The 17,465-nt window shown below is 37.6% G+C and overlaps 1 protein-coding gene across 8 annotated transcripts in view; it reads left to right on the top strand.

The window, feature by feature from the left end:
* Positions 1-17,465, top strand: part of ncam1a (neural cell adhesion molecule 1a) — a 399,099-nt gene that overhangs the window by 344,308 nt on the left and 37,326 nt on the right. For 4 of the 8 annotated variants that reach the window (XM_057820264.1, XM_057820265.1, XM_057820268.1 and 1 more), the window contains 2 exons: positions 1,718-1,765; positions 14,007-14,131. In XM_057820264.1, the coding sequence (XP_057676247.1) occupies positions 1,718-1,765; positions 14,007-14,131 (173 nt within the window). The remainder of the gene's footprint in view (positions 1-1,717; positions 1,766-14,006; positions 14,132-17,465) is intronic. The other 4 variants (XM_057820266.1, XM_057820267.1, XM_057820271.1 and 1 more) reach the window with 1 other exon arrangement.

Below are 17,465 nucleotides of genomic sequence, written 5' to 3'. Positions count from 1 at the left end.
GACGAAGGAGAGATCGGTAAATTGTTGATTGTAATAGAGAACTTATGGACATTAGAGAGCGTTGCGGTGGTACCAATGACTGTTACTGGTGGTACTGTTGCCACTAGAGGGCAGTGTATTCAACCAAATCAATAAAACTAAATGAAACCACTTTCAAAACGAACCATTACAACTCTACTAATTAAACAAATACTCAATGCAACAAAATTTGATTCAAAGCTTTCTTTCTAATCGAATTATGTGAGTTAATCGATTAATCGTTGCAGCCATAGTTGTGACATCTCATCTGTGAAACTGGTAGCGGTACTGTTGGCGTCTCTGGCAAAAAGAAAACGGGGAAAAAAAGTAAAATCTAATATGTGTAAAGAAGAAAAATGTAATGACTACTTTAGTGTAGCTCAAAGTAGCGGAGTAAGAGGAGTGGTTCTTCACAAATCTACTCAAGTAAAAGTAAAAAGTACGGCTTAGAAAACCTATTCTGAGAAGTACATTTTTCTCTAAAAATTACTCAAGTAAATGTAACGCGTTACTACCCACCTCTGCGAATGAGAGACGTTTGCAGTGGGCATGGGGCAACGCAGCCTGCACGCAAGTGGTCTGCAACTGATCGGAACAGAGCTGTGACGGACTCTGTGGGATTAAGGGCCAAGACTGCTGCCAGCTAGGCACTGCGCCGTAAAAAAGCAGCCTTTGTCGCTCTTCCCAAGATGATGATAGGCGTCCAATCGTGTGGCGTTCAGTCATCCTTCTGCTGTGAATTTAAATGAGTTAATCTCTAGTTGATGTCCAACTCATTTGAAGTGGTTGGCTGCCAACCCTCCAAATGAATAGGACATCAAGTTTTGTCAATGGCAGACATTGAGTTAAGCAGCCATGGTAGCAATCACTTTTACATTTAAGTATGCGGTAATTTAATTTTTATAAATATTTTATTATTATTCTGCACAATAAGAACAGACAGACTGGGCAAAACTGATACATTGTGTAACTCAGACCAAAACCATATGCACACTGTATCTAAAGCTCACAGTACATACACTGAAACACAGTTCTTTTAACATATTGATCCTTGACTGAGTTTCCAAGGCCTCCTTCAGAAGGGCTCATAAATAAATCTCGGACTCTCTGTTTTAAATCCATACCAGGCCTCCATACGTTTGTTCCTCCTATAGACCTGTCGACACCTTGCTCTTGCTTTATGAGGTTTTCCCACCACTTCACAGTAATGCTGTTAAAAACCCTCTGGCGGCACTGAGTCATTGTCCTCATTTGTGACTTTTCTCAATTCTAATTTTCATTGTCTCTCTTTTTGTTCGTGTTCGGCGCTTTCCAAATCTTTTCAGTCGGACCTCTCACCTTACTTTCATTCACATGGAAGTTTCCTCTGTCCTGTCTGTTCAGTTTTCCTCCTTAACATCTTTTCCTGTCTGCCAGTAAATTGCAAATTCAGCTCATTAGTGTCGAGCGAGATCTTTAAATGAGGTTCCCGCAACTGGGAACCGAGGTGTATTATCATAAGGAAATCAATGAGGTACTTACTGGTTGTAATGTTAAAGGCTGGGACGTGTTTGCATTTAAATCTCCCCCGTAAGGATTATGCTTAAAGAGCCCGACTCCTGAAAATCTTTACGCTTTTTAGCGCTCATAGAAAATCCTTTTAAGTCATTCTCAATTGCAAAATGCACAAAGCAATCAATATGTTCCTACCATCTTTCAGCTTCATCAGAGGTTCCTCCCATTATTGTCACCACCAGTATGGCGCTTAGTGAGTATGCCACCAATTGTTGCAGTGTGTTGGTTGTCGTTGTTCTGCAAGTTTGCTTGCTGTTGGTGTGCTGAGCCATCTCATCTATAGGTGAATTAGTCAATTTTGTGTGACATTTATTAAAAGTGATTGGATTAGTAGTAACGACATATCTAACTGGAATGTTACAGACTCACAATGCCATGTTCAAATATTGTTAATTAACAAAACTGCGAGCTAAATTGTGGATTTTTTATTTCTATGGTGTGGTCAGCGGCAAGGTGGAAGAGTGGTTAGCATGTCTACCTCTTAGATTGTTGGTTCAATCCATGCGCCGGTTTCCCTTTCTGGAGTTTGCATTAGGCCTGAACGATATTGGAAAAAACTATTGTTGCGATTTTTTTTAGGTTTGCAATATATTGCGATATTATATTGCGATATTAAAAAAAAAAAAGATCTATCTTTTTTAAAGAAATTTTCACTAAATGACTTGAATAGCTGTTTGGAAATACTTTACATAACACACCGTGACCACAGTGTATTCATATAATACCGTTTAATTTGTGAATGATGAAGATTTCTGTATGATGGTATCCAGGAAGTCATGTCTGCACAAAATAGATCATTTATTGAATACAATATTTTACACTTCAACAGCAGCAAATACATTAAATGATAAATAAAAGAGCAGGTGCATTAGTCCCCTAAGTTTTTGACAAAATATAACAATAAATAAAAACTTCTGTAAAATAACAACAAAGTTGTCAACATATTTGAACAAAAATATTAAATATGACAAATAAAAGTTGTTCACAAACTATAACAATAAATAAAAACCTCAGTAAAACAACAAAGTTGTCAACATATTTGAACAAAAATATTAAATATGACAAAAGAGTTCACAAACTATAACAATACATAAAAACCTCAGTTAAACAACAAAGTTGTCAACATATTTGAACTTAAATATTAAATCTGACTAATAAAAGTGCAAGTGCATTAGTCCCCTGAGTTGTTTACACAAAATATAACAATATAAAACTGCAAAACGGCAACAAAGTTGTAAAAATATTTCAACAAAAATATTAAGTATCAAAACTTTATGTGCAGCTGCACTATATATAGTTATTTGAAAAATACGGTTTACAATAAATTTAAATATAAAAGAAACAAACTCAATTGAACTTGTAAATAATTGAACTGAATAACTGCAAATAACTGTGATGAATAACAGAACCATTTTAACTCCCAAATTTCCTGCCTTCCTGATAGCTGTCACATTAAAAGAAGAAAAGACATTCCTTCAGCTGTGTTATGTATTTGTCTGCATATCGTCCACCTTCCTTGCTCAGCAATTCTCAACTGGGTCTCATAGGTTTTTGGCCAAGACTATTAGTTTATCCACTATAGCAGGCTTGAGACAAGAACGTTGGCATTTAACAATGTTCCCACCTGTGCTAAAAAGCCTCTGATGGGGAGCTCGTAGCAGGAATGCATAGATACCTGCGTTTTAAATGGTCCCACATGTTTGACAGATTACTTCTTGTTGAGGCAACCATGGCGAGGCACTGTCGACAGGGCTGTTTTTTGTCCCTTATAGTCTTGTTCTTGCCAAAATACTTCCAAAACTCCTTTTGGATACAGTCTTCCTTGCTCCTCCAACGTGTTGATTGCTTGCTTTCACTTTGAGAACGGGCCCTCCTCCCTCCGCTCTGCTGTTCGGCCCCTCCTCCCTCCACTCCGCTGTTGCAGGGGGAGGGGGAGGAGCCGATGACTTGCTGGAGAGAAAGAGAAACTGTGCGCTTTTTTTCCCCTCTCCTTCCTCAAAACAAACGTTTGTGGATTAAAAAAAATGAAATTAAAAAACTATCGCACGTCCTTGCGATGGGACTATTGCACATGCGCACATCGCGATGGCGATGTTTAAACGATATATCGTTCAGGCCTAGTTTGCATGTTCTCCCCATGACTGCATGGGTTCCCTCCACGTAATCCAGCTTCCTCCCATACCCCAAACACATGCATGGTAGGCTTATTGAACACTCCAAATTGTCCGTAGGTGTGAGTATGTGCGTGAATGGTTGTTTCTCACTATGTGCCCTGCGACTGGCTGGCAACCAGTTAAGAGTGTACCTTGCCTTCTGCCCGTTGATAGCTGGGATAGTCTCCAGGACCCCCGCCACCTTTGTGAGTAAGGCTGCAACAACTAATCAATTAAAATCGATTAATAACTTGGTTGCCAATGAATTTGATAATCAATTTTTGTTGGCAGCTATGAGCAATCCCATATGGGTCCTTGTATGTGTGTAGTGAGAGGCTGCGCGCGCGTGCTAGTGATTAGAGAAATAGAGAGAGAGAGTTCACTGCTACACTCTGGTTGGGTTGCTGAATAGATAATATTACAAGGTGTCGAGAGTTAGATTGTGTTTTGTGCTGTTAGATCCAGTGTGCCTCTGTCAGAGGTGAGTAAATGAAGCCAACTCAGTTGTTTGTATTTTTGTTGATGAGACATTACTACTTAGCATGGAGCACTAAGCTAGTTAGCGATTATGCTAATCAGCGTCTAATGTCCATTTGTATTGTGTTTTGGAGAAGCATATTAGCACATGAGTTATTGTTAATTATAAAGTTGTCTCACTTCTTTTGACAAAGAAACCACACACATAAACCTATTCATAGAACAGCTTAGACTGAGTCTCCTTTTCAACACAAACTCCCATTCAAACAATAAATTGTCATACAAGAGCGTGTGCTTTGAAAAAGGATTTGGATTGTATGTATTTATGAACAACTGCTTAATAAACATAACTGATTCATTACAGTCTGTCAGTTTGCTTTTGTTTTATACTTAGAACCTTTATTAAAATAAAATAAAGTTTTACGTACTTGAAACCATACAGTTGTAGCCTACAGTCATGTATTTGTATAAAATATTATTTTTGAAGTAAATAGTGATCCATTTTTTTCTTCATTGTTACTTACAATATGCCTAAAACGACTTCACGTTAAATTGTGAAAGTAATTGGGAAAAAGTGACATTTATCCAATTAATCGTTTAATTAATTGTCCGATAAATTGATTAAGAAAGTAATCATTAGTTGCAGTCCTACTCGTGATGATAAGAGATTCAGAAGATGAATGAATGAATTGCATGGTCAGACTTTATTAATGTGGAAATTCACTAAGAAAACAATAATGACAGTCACACATACGGGGTAAGAAGAACCCGAACAGCAGTCACTATCGGTTTCGCAACTCCTTTGGTGGAAAAGGGAAACGAGAGTGGATGAATGGGCAAAGTTGGGAAAAAATAAGAACATAAGCAACAGGTTAAATAAATTACAGAATTTAACAAGTGTTGCGCATGTAAGAGGTGGGTATAAGGAAGGATAGGAGATTGAAAATTCAAATGACATTTGACTTTGTTTCTTGTTAACCCATTGGCTGTCATTGATTGCAATAGACGTCCAATTCATTTGAAGTGGGAGGGTTGGCAGCCACCCTCCCAGTTCAAATGGATTTAATCTTTACTAGTGATAACTCATTTTAATCACAGGCAAAAGGTTGAAAAGAACCACATGACTGGACGTCTAACAATCAACGATCCTCTAATTGATCATCGCTGTGTCCTAATTAGTCACCAAGTGTGTCCTCTAAATAACAACAATAACATTTTCCCTCTTTTTTTCCATCAGGAGGTTAAATTGATGGTTATTTTCTCAGTTCTTTGTTGACACACAGACACGAGAGGAAACTGCTGAGCTCCGTTGCACGTCTAGAAGCAACTACAGCGCATCATTAGCCACGTTTTCATTACCCTTAGTAATTCGCAAAATGGAAATTTCGCAATGGAAAAACCAGTAATAAAAACGCCTGAATTTGTAAAGCACTAAAATATCGGAAAAAAGTTGATACTCTTTCATGAGGTGGCTTTTCACATGTCACTATATTACGATATGTCGCAAAGCAAAGCTCCCCACATATATTATCCATATTTTTTCACCCGCCCACTTTTTCGGCACACAGCACAGCCCACGCACTTTGACCGATTCTGAAGCGTTCCAAAAATTCACGTGACCCAAGCACTTTTTCCATTTCGCCCCTCGGTTGAGGCAAAAAACGAGAGGGGAGGAGCCCTATTAATTTCCAATGGCAAAAGCATTTCAGATTTTAAAATTTATGGATTTATATGTTTTTATCCAATTCATATATATCTTTCATACATAAAAAGAAATCGGGTAATCAGGGCACACAAAGTTTTTGCCAAATGACCTAGTATTACCAGGAAGTCATCCGGAAATGCCGTAAAATCAACAGGAAAAGATATACAAGGAGTGGAATGGCCCAAAATGTACAACAGGTGACACCAAAGTACTTTAAAATTGCTAAGGAAGTAACTCAAAATTTACTACCTACTATTTACAAGTGAAGTCCTTCATTTTAATTAAACTGTTCATTCACCCTTCTCAGTTCAATTGGACTGGACTGCTAGCGCTGTCAATGGCAGCTAAGTTAACTAAGGGCACTTTCACACTAGCACTGTTTGGTCCTTTCTCAGATAGTCCGCTTCGTTTTGTAAATGTGAAAGCGCAATGGAACTCTAGTTCGGACCAATCAAACAAAAACAAAAAAAAAATAGTGGGTCTCGGTCCGCTTTACAGTTTTTCTCAATTGCTTTGGTACGTTTCTCAGATCAGAATTGAAAGTCTTAAAACTGCTTGTTCAACCCTCACATGTCGCACAAGTAGCAAAATAACATGGATTACCTCTAAAAGCCATCTTTGTGTGCAAAATACATAATAAAATACTCAAAATTAAAATAACATTTCTGTGTCCAAATGAACATGGCAGTGCTGTCAGAATGACAAGTCCTTGTTTCATTGTGTACAGACAAGACGGTAAAATTGCTTAGTTATGCTCTCAATTGAACAGTTACTCTGGTGGAAGGCTCTGATGCTGAAGATAGTTTACGTAAGTTCTGATGAAAATCTTTGTGTGTGGGAGGTTGATTGCAAGAGACTGGACAAGATTCAATTTGCACTTTTACTGTTTTTACAATTTCTTGACAGACCATGTCACTGCGATACAGAAAACAAAAGATAGCACTGGGTATCACCAAAAAAAATAAATAAATAAAAAAAGGAAAATTAGAAATGTGAACATAAGACAATCGGCATGACTAAACTTTGAGTGCTACATGTCAGGATTTCCCCCCCATTCTTCTACACATCTTGACATTCCTCCCTGTTGGGCCACCGATTTTCATCCACGTCACAATGGATGTCCTCTCTTGCTATACAGCGTTGAAAATTATACATAAAAATCACATTTAATCACAAATACAATTAAAAAAATAAAAAAATAAATAAAACAAATACTACTACTACTACTACTACTGCTGCTAATAATTGAAATCAGCAATGGAGATAAGCACAAGAGGAATAGAAAGCAAATAGATTGAAATATATAGACAGTTATGGATATGCAGTGCTAAACTAAAGCGTTTTTAGCCCTGATTTAATGGAGCTAACAGTTTGAGCATACTTCAGACCTTCAGGTAACTTGTTCCAGAAGGGAAGGAGCATAATAACTAAATGCTGCCTCACCCTGCTTAGTTCTTGTTCTTGGAACAAACAGGAGACCGGTTCCAAACGACCTTAGGGGTCTAGATGTTTCATAGAAATCTAACAAATCAAGCATGTATTTTGGTCCAAGGCCATTAAGTGTTTTGTAGAAGAGCAGTAGTATTTTATAGTCTATCTTTTGACTCACTGTTAGCCAGTGTAACGATTTCAAAACCGGTGTAATGTGGTCCAGTTTTCTTGTATTTTTGAGGACTCTGGCTGCAGCATTCTGTACTAGCTGCAGGTTCCTGACTGATTTTTTATTAAGATCTGTAAATATACCTTTGCAATAGTCCAATCTGCTGAAAATGAATGCATGCATAAGTTTTTTCATGTCTTGTTGAGTCAGAAGCCCCTTAATTCTGGCTATATTTTTAGGTGGTAATAAGCAGATTTAGTGACGGACTTAAGATGGCTATCAAATTTTAGGTCTGAGTCAATAATTACGCCAACGTTTTTGATTTGATTTGTAGCTGTAAGTGACATTGTGCTAAACAAAAACATCTGCAACTTGCTCAAAGAAATGAGACACTGCTTTTTTGATCTGCACTAGTGATATGATGTTATGAGGATAGAACAAGTAGTTTAGAGAATTTCAGTTCTGATCTGAGAAGTATACCAAAGCAATTGAGAAAAACTGTAAGCGCACCCTGCTTCGATTGTGAATACAAGCGGTGAGTGAGCAATGAGTGCGCCTTTTCTTCCATGTGATGCTACTGGGAAATTTCGTTTGGCGGAGTGTGAATACTGAACCTTTTTAACAAGTCATTTGCAATTGGTGTTGCGAGGTAGCTCGCCAACTGGACACTGGTCGTCTTGGTCTATTGTGAAAGTGCTCTAAGAAGTGACCCGAAAATGCCCCCAAATTACCAGGAAGTGATCATGGGAGAGCAAAGCATCCCCACGCAAATATTCAGTTCCAAGTGAATTGGATCATAATAGGAGAGAAACAAAAGTCATAATTCAAGGGTACTGCAGTCTAGCAGATGGCATAAACTAACGATGATGATAATGATGATGTTTGTGGTCGTAAACGGGCAACCGATTTTGGTAAAAGCTGGAGCAGAGACAACAACACTATTGATGTATTTGGATGCAACTAAAAAGTACAAGCTAATCCTAGAATTCTGCTTCAAAGGATTTTTTTTTTTTTTTTTTTTTTTTCAATATAAATTTGGAAGAGCTGAAAACAAAGGGATCATTAACCAATCCTGTGGCTTTTTTAATCTTTCTGCTTTGACTTTGAATGAGTTCATCTGTAGTCGATGTCTAATCCATTTTTGCTTGAAGGGCTGCAAACATTTGGATTGGAAATCAAGCCAATAAATGAACAACCTCAATATATGTAACATTTCTCTAACACTTTTTAATTTCTTTTTTATTTCTTTTTTTTTTTAATGAATATCCAGTTCAGCTGAGTGCCAGATACAAAATATGGGAATTTGTATGTCTTTATAGGCTGAACAGTTTTAATGTGCCACATGGGAGTTTGGTGTACTCCCATATTGGTTGTTTTGTATTGTTGATTTTTCAGAGAAAAAAGCTTTACAGCAGGGGTGTCCAAACCGGTCCTCAAGGGCTTCCGGTTTTTGTTCCTACAAATTAAGCACAGACAGTTTACCCATTGACGTTTCAGATAAAACAAGCAGCACCTGACTACAATCAACTCATTACACTTGTAAGACACCAGATTAGTGCAAAGGTGTCGTCCTGTTTTGTTGGAAATATATCCAGCACCCACTGCAGTCTGATTTGGAATAGTTTGAGGGCCCCTGGGTTAGTGTTTTAGGGGGAGAGAGAGAAAGGAAGCACATTCAAAAGAAGATATTAGATAGTGAAACAAAAAAAAAACAAAAAAAAAACAAAAAAAGAAAAGAAATTAGGCCTGCCCAATATCGCCATCGCAATGTGCGCATGAGCAATAGTTCTATCGCAGGACGTGTGATTGTTTAAAAGCAGCAATTGTGCAGAGCCATGGTTTCCTGGATCCCATTTATGTATGCCAATCTTCATCATTCACAGATAAACCCCCTTAGCTTGGATTAAACTATATTACATTAATACTAGGGATGTCCCGATCACATATTTTTGCACCCAAGTCCAAGTCACCTGATTTTGAGAATCTGCCGATACCAAGTCCCGATCCGATACCGAAAAAAGATTTTTTTTTTTTTTTTTGTACTTTTGCTCATGCTGGCGAGAACAGCCTCTCACTTACACAATGAATGAGTTCCCACAGAACACTTCAGACTGTGTACCAAGCTTAACGATGATTATGATATTTGTGCCTCTGATCGTAGAGCTACCGAGGCGTCTCTGGCCAGATCAAAGCTTCAAACCTGTCAATCATCGTTAACTTTAAGTACCAAACGCCATCTGCACTGGTGACCAAGAAAAGAGTTTGGTCGCACTGCTTTTCAGGTGGAAGCGTGAGAGGCAATAGAAGCATGAAGCAGACAAACATATATTTTTTAAATCAAATCCCGATCTTTTTCACCCGATTCCACTCCTCTGAAAAATGACGCCATCGGCCCGATTTCCGATCATGTGATCGGATCATCTCTAATGAATACAATGTGGTCATTGTCAACCAAAGTCTTCCCAAACAGAGCTATTCAACTCTGGTGAAAATTCTTATAGTTTTAATTTCGCAATATATCGCAAACCCCCAAAAATCGCAATTTCATTTTTTTCCCAGTATCGTTTAGCCCTACATGAAATATATATATTCTTTCTACTTCTTTTTTTTCATCTGACAATTTCATATGGTGTGCTAATTCACATTTAACACAACAAAACTCATTGTCACACTTGTAATATTTATTCTTTATGGACTGACTTGAGTAGATTAGACTTCCAGAATGTTGTTTTTTTTTTTTTTCAAGTGTCAAGGACAAACACATTTTCTGTCTGCGTCATTGTAGAAAAAAAACCCATTAGTGAGGTACGGTCGGAATATTCAAACAAACAATAAAAAATGTAATGGTAAATATAAACAGGTTTCACAATTACGATTGACACCTCGTCCATTTTGCGCACAGATAAGAGAAGTACGCGTATGAAATATGAGTAAATGTTGCCATCTTAAAACCTTTCATCACATTGTTCTAAGTAACATTTTAAACCCTCACTTTTATTATTTCTCTTGCAAAAAAAACATCTGTTCATTTCCTTTTTGTATGTGTTCATTACATGTGTGAAACATTGTTTTTTTTTTATGTTGATTATGTTAACATTTTCATCATTTCCAAAAATTTCCTCTTTGTACCCTTCCCACCCCCCTTCCCGCCTCCTTACACACACCCCTTCGACCAATCATGCGACTGTGCATCATGTGACTTTGACATATGGCTCTTGCATGGTGCTGATGATGTCGACATCGCCGGCCAACAGAAGGTAACTTTTGCTTATTATTTGCAGACGAATGAAAGTTAAGGAGCACATTTCCCAAGACGAGGCCATTTTCGACGCGAGTCGTTTTAAACGCGACATCCGTTATTAAGACATCGCTCATGCCAACGACTTCCGCCATAACCCATTACTGCGGCTACAATTCAAGCCTAAATGGCTCTCTCTGTCGACTAACATTAAAGATTAATGCCGTTGCGCATTCTTGTAAAAGTGCGATCACCACTGCATAGACATTTGTCATGGTGTAAATGTTTTAGAGAATGTGACCTTGACAAATGGGTGTTTTTCATTTTGTTTGTTGTTTTGTCAAAAGCAGTTAATAACCAATTATTCTTGTTACTAAAAATAGTTATTCATTATAACTTCATTATTATTACATCATAATTATAATTCAAATTTGTGTAATGATCCCAATTTTAAACAACTTAATTTCTGTATTTAACACTTGATCTAGCTCTTTCCATCCTTGTGCTATGAATTTAAATTAGGTTATTACTAGTAGACGTCCAGTCTGTTTGAAGTGGGGGGGTTACTTGTTACCGTATTTTTTGCACTATTAGGTGCATCGAAACATAAGACGCACCTTCAACGAATGGCCTGTTGTAAAATTATTATAGTTGTTTGTTGCTTTAAAATTATTATTATAATATTATTTTAGGATTGCGTTATGCATCCACTAGATGGAGCTGCGCTAAAGATAATGTCATGCCATGAGTAACCGATATCGATCCATATACGAGGTGACCATAAAAAAAAAAAAAAAGCAATCCAATAAAACCAAGAGTGATGGAAGAAAAAATATTTTATTAATAGGAATCAAAACCTTAAAACATTTCAATTAAGAAACAATGATGGAATTTTTACTAAATCAGAAAAAAAGTTGCTTCAATCAAAATATATATTTTCAATTTAAAAAAGCCACTTCAATAAAAATAAAAAAAAATCAGCGAAGTCGTCCGCCTTAGGTGCGCCATTTTCGGCTTGAGCTGACGGCTGGGGCCCGACGGGTAGTGGCCGTGATTCTTGCTTCATCATACTTTAATGGCTTACGCCATTGGCGTAGTCACTTGTCACTCAAACATGTCTGACCAGTAGCGCGAAGTGAACATTTTTCCTCTTCAATCAAGCAAAAAGGTCATTCAAAACTTTTTCCTCTTCAGTCAAAAAAAAAGGTAGTTCAAAACTTTTTGCAATACAAAAAAGTGAAACTTCAATAAAAAGGAATTTCAAATAAAAATATTTTTAAAAAATAAATAAAATTAAAGGAGGGCAATTATCTTTTTCAAATGAAAATTTTCTTTGGTTGAATTTTTTTTTTTTTTTTTTTTTTTTGATTGAAGCAACTTTTTTTGGGATTGAATATTTTAGTCACATATGTCTTACCCCATAATATGGCCCAAACTCAAAAAAAGGAAACATTAAGTGTTCAAATGCAAATTTTTGAGTGTCAAATATTTTTTCGCATTCAAAAAAATTTTCAAAAATATTTTTGGGGTTTGAATAATAAAGACACAAATGTCCTAGCAAAAATATGGCCCCAACGCAAAACAACATTACTTCAATCAAAAAAGTTGTTTCAATCAAAAAAAATAATAATAATAATAATAATGACAATAAAAAAATCAAAGAAAAATAGTTTTCATATGCATTTTTTGATCTTCAAATTTATTTTTGCAGACACATTTTTTTTTTTTTTTAATTGAAGCAACTTTGTTTTGTGATTGAATAATTAAGACACAAATCTGCCTCCATACAAATGCATTCTTGAAATCTGCTGTTCAGATTCCTAATTGATTCCTCATCTGAGCTGGAGTACTGAGAATTTCATCCTGATTTCACCATAGTTACTAAAATGGCACATTGTTTACTTGCTCAAGGTCACTGTCTCGCAGGGCTGCTGCCACTTGCTCATGTCTGCAAATACGCAAAAATTCCCATGGTCAATGCAGATTTCAAGAATGCATTCATGCAGGAGTTCCCCATTTAAAGGTCATAATTTTTAAATGAAAATTCCATAATTATTTCTTAAATGGCTTGTTTTACTACGAATAAAATATTTTCATCAATAACTCTTGGTTTTATTGGATTGTTAAAAACGTGTTTTTGGGTCACCCCGTTGTTGTAGTTGTAGTAGCTTTATGCATGCACTAGATGACGCTACACTAAAAGGAATGTTATGTCATGATTAACTTGATCCATATTTAATGCACATCTGATTAGAAGGCGGTTATTGTCGGCTTTTGAGATAAAGGAAGGCTTTTAGGTGCGCCTTATAGTGCGGAAAATACGGTACGTGTACTGTACTGACTTTCCATTTATCGTCAGTCTATTTTCTAATCAGACGACCAATGACATTACTGCTGCATGCAAGATGATGCCTCCTCATTTATCTTTTACTACTTCTTGTTTTATTTTGTTCTATTCTTTAAGTTTTGTTTATGCATGTGTCAACATGATCACATCCTGTCCATCACTACGTCTATACAAACAAGTGCAAGTCTTTTCTCCAATTTAGTTTTGTAAAATGGGCTGAGATACGGGCCTGCATGTTAGTTTCTTCTTCTACTACTACTCTTTCCCTTACCATCTCTCTTTGTGCGTTCGAGCCGTAGAGAAAAACAACAACAAAACGACCTAACCGCAACACAGCTCACATACAAAAAATGCCTGCCCACATCCCTCGTTAAGTGCTTCCCTCTCTTAACTCTCACTCATCACGCTAACTGGAATGCACAGACTTGGAATTCAATCACTAACACCAATATTTCATTTCCTAACCATTTTCTATTGTCTGTTTATGAAACGCCAGAGGCGAACTTTCAAATATGGATTACATGGGAGGTTTAGGGTTGCCATATAGGTTATTTGAAGTGAGGATGAGACCGTGGAGCCAATACATTGATTCATAATTAATGAGTGTCTCCCACCGTAGACTGTCAACAAACAACAAAGCAAACGAACTTCCTTAGCATTAATGGAGCCTCGTGTCCATTCGACGCCCGGAGGCTCGTTAGTTGGAATCCCGGCGGTCATTACACACAGGATGCGTCCTTTAATGAGGAGCCTCGGCATGCCCTCAAAGTCCGACTGTTAAAATTGCCTTGAGATGTTTTTTTTTTTTTTTTAAATAAGGTTTCATTCCACTGTAGTGGTTGCCTAAAAAACAGCATCTTTTAGTGGCAGATAGCAACCTCTTTCATAAACGGTCACTCACTTATTCTTCGTAGGGGAACCCAGCGCGCCCAAATTGGAGGCCATGGTTCAAAATCAGGGCAACACTCTCAAGGTCAACTGGATCAAGCAGGATGACGGCGGATCCCCAATTAAGCATTACCTGGTCCGATACAAGCCTGTAAGTATTTCAGTGTTGCCATATTCCACGCATATTTCCAATTTGCACTGATTTTCTTTTTTGCCTGTCCCGTCTTATTTGTGTAACCTTTACAGGGCAAGTGACTATTTTTAGTTATTTTTAACAACTTAGTCTGATGATGAACTGGCGTCTATATATGCGGACATGAAATTTGGGTCATGTAGGCCGCAATATTAACAATGAGTAGAGTACAAGTGTGGCTGAAATTACAAAATGAGTGAACGCCATTCTTAGTTCTAACTTTATTTTTATTTTTTTAATTAACTCATTCACTCCCAGCTATTTTCACCGGAGCAAGGTTCTTCGCTCCCAGCCGTTTTACTGGATTTTGACTGATTTGGCAAGGCCCACAGAAAATTCTGTTCTATTGCTATATAAACATGGAACCCACCAAAAGAAAGATTAGACTCTCTTCTTTCAGCAGAAAAAAAGTCAGTTCATATCTTGTTCCATTCTTTAGAAATCAACATTAGAAAATAGCTTAGTTCGAGGAATTTTCCAATTTCTGATGAAAAAACGGAGAAATTGAGCTTTTTGTGAAAGCATACATTTCAAACATAACTTTGACTTATACACAGCTATTTTTTGCTTTAGTTACATCCCAAACATCTGAATAATGTTTTCCTTTTACAAAATAAGATTAGCAACAAGACAAATAGAGCTTTTGATAGAAAGGTAACAATTTATTTACACATATTTTACTGAAAGATGACGCCGTTCTGGCCGCGACAGGCGGTTAATCGTTTCCCTCATCGCCGTCTGTCTCATAAAGATGAATTTTTTTGAGTCTCTGCGGGCTCTGCTCGCGGGCAGCACGGACTAAAAAGACATCGTCCACTGCACTAGTGGTCCTGGTCGTTCTGCTCGGTCATCCAGCGCCTGGCATCCCGGGCGTCCCACGGGTTGTTTTGCTCGGTCGTCCGCCGCCTGGCATCCTATCGGTCATCTTCCGCCGGCGCCCAGCCTTGCGGCTTGGCCGTTCGTTGCCGTTGAATCAGGTTGCGAGTCTTACCAAATGCACTACTGCCCTCCAGTGGCCAGTTTTATTGCTTTAAAATGGATTTTCAGCTTTGTGCTTTGGAGCTAAATTGAATCACGACCCAGAGATGTCGTCTTTGAAAAAAAAAACGTAGACATATAAATACGTCTTTGGGACACTGAAATAATTAAAAATAGAACGTATTTATACGTTTTAGGTAGCAAATGAGATAATATTGATTATAGTTTTATATCATACATTTATACAGTACATGGCAAAAGTTTGGACACACCTTCTCATTCGTGTGTTTTCTTTATTTTGATGACTACTGTATTTTTCCAGATTATAAAACGCTACTTTTTTCTCGCCGTATTTACCCTGCGACTTTTATAAGGAAGCGGCTTATTTATGAATTTTTTGTTTGTTTTTTTTAAAGGCTTTCCAAACTTTGCTATGACATTGCTTTCAGCTGCTACACTAGCACCGATAAAGCATGCCAGAAGCTTGTCAGACTGACTCAAAAACTCAGCAATATGGTTCCGTCTGATACTATATGCTGCTACAAAAGAACAATTTTAAATGGATGGGCATCCACTATTTGCTACGACAAGAAAAGTCGATGCTAGTGTTGATTAGCCCTTTTCAACTGGGACTTGACTTTATTGCCACAGTATGCTACAACAAAGCTGCTATATAAGGTTTAGCGCTAGCTGTTAACCGTTTTTAAGAGGATTTCATCCTTTTCAAGTTTAGAAAGCAAGGTGAAGTGGATTATATATCTTTGTAAATGTAGTGACCTGTTTTTTTTTAGTTTTTAAGCATTCAGACTACATGTGTTGGTGATGTTGATGCGTGTTTATCTGGTTACCAAATATATTTTTGATCAATCAAATATTTCTGTGTAACATCTATGTGAATATCCGATGTTAAGATATGGGAACCTGCGGCTTACAGTCAAGTATAGGATATATGTGGATTTATTTCTAATATTTTGTGAACTTTGGCCGGTGCAGCTTATAATCAGGTGCGCTTTATAGTCCAGAAATTACGGTATTTACATTGTAAATTTTCACTGAAGGTAACAAAACTATGAATGAACAGAGATTTGAAGGATGCCTTCTCCAAACTGCCATTTTCAGATCCCTCCACAGGTGTTCTATGGGTGTCAGGTCTTGACTCATTGCTGGCCACTTTAGAAGTCTCCAGTGCTTTCTCTCAAACCATTTTCTAGTGCTTTTTGAAGTGTGTTTTGGGTCATTGTCCTGCTGGAAGACCCGTGACCACTGAGGGAAACCGAGCTTTATCACACTGGGTTACATAATACTGCAAAATTCATTGGTAGTCTTCAGACTTCATAATATCATACACACGGTCAAGCAGTCCAGTGCCAGGGGCGGCAAAGCAACCCCAAAACATTAGTGAGCCATGTTTGACAGTGGGGACCGTGTTCTTTTCTTTGAAGGCCTCGTTTTTTTCCCCTGTAAACTCTACGTTGATGCCTTTTCCCTAAAGCTCTACTTTTGTCTCATCTGACCTTGGCTTTCTCATGTAAGTTTTGGACAACTCCAGCCTGGTGTTTTTATGTCTCTGGGTCAGAAGTAGGGTCTTCCTTGGTATCCTACCACAGAGTCCCTTTTCATTCAGACGCCGACGAGTAGTAGGGGTTGACACTGTTGTGCCCTCGGACTGCAGGACAGCTTGAACTTGTTTGGATGTTAGTCAAGGTTCTTAATGCACCATCCGCATTCCCTGAAATCTATCGTCAATTTTTCTTTTCCTTCCACATCTAGAGAGGTTAGCCGCAGTGCCATTGCCTTTACACTTATTGATGACACTGCGCACGGTACACAGAGAAATATTCAGGTCTTTGGAGATGGACTTGTCGCCTTGAGATTGCCCATGCTTCCTCACAATTTTGCTTCGCAAGTCCTCAGACAGTTCTTGGGTCTTCTTTCTCTTCTCCATGCTCAATGTGGTACACACAAGGACACAGGACAGGACTTTGATTAATTTTAATTACAGAAATTAGAGAAGCATCACATGATTTTTCAAAGGGTGCCAATAGTTTTGTCCGGACCATTTTTGGAGTTTTTTGTAAAATGATAATGATTTAAAAAAAAATTTTCCATTCTCTTTTGTGTTAATTAATTGCATGCAAAATAAATGAAGATATTACTACCAAAATATTTGTAGTTGCAATCATTAGAGAAATTGAGCATTATCTGACAGAATTGCAGGGATGCCAATACGTTTGGCCAGCAGTGTCTGTGAAATAAAAAAAAAAGAAAAGAAAAAAATGTTAAAAGTGTGACCTATGTTTTTTATGGGCGGGTG

Source organism: Corythoichthys intestinalis, chromosome 18 (genome assembly GCF_030265065.1).
Source record: "Corythoichthys intestinalis isolate RoL2023-P3 chromosome 18, ASM3026506v1, whole genome shotgun sequence".
In the NCBI taxonomy this organism is placed as follows: Eukaryota; Metazoa; Chordata; class Actinopteri; order Syngnathiformes; family Syngnathidae; genus Corythoichthys; species Corythoichthys intestinalis.
The sequence above is the reverse complement of the archived record's forward strand: the minus strand, read 5'-3'. Positions and strand labels throughout refer to the sequence as shown.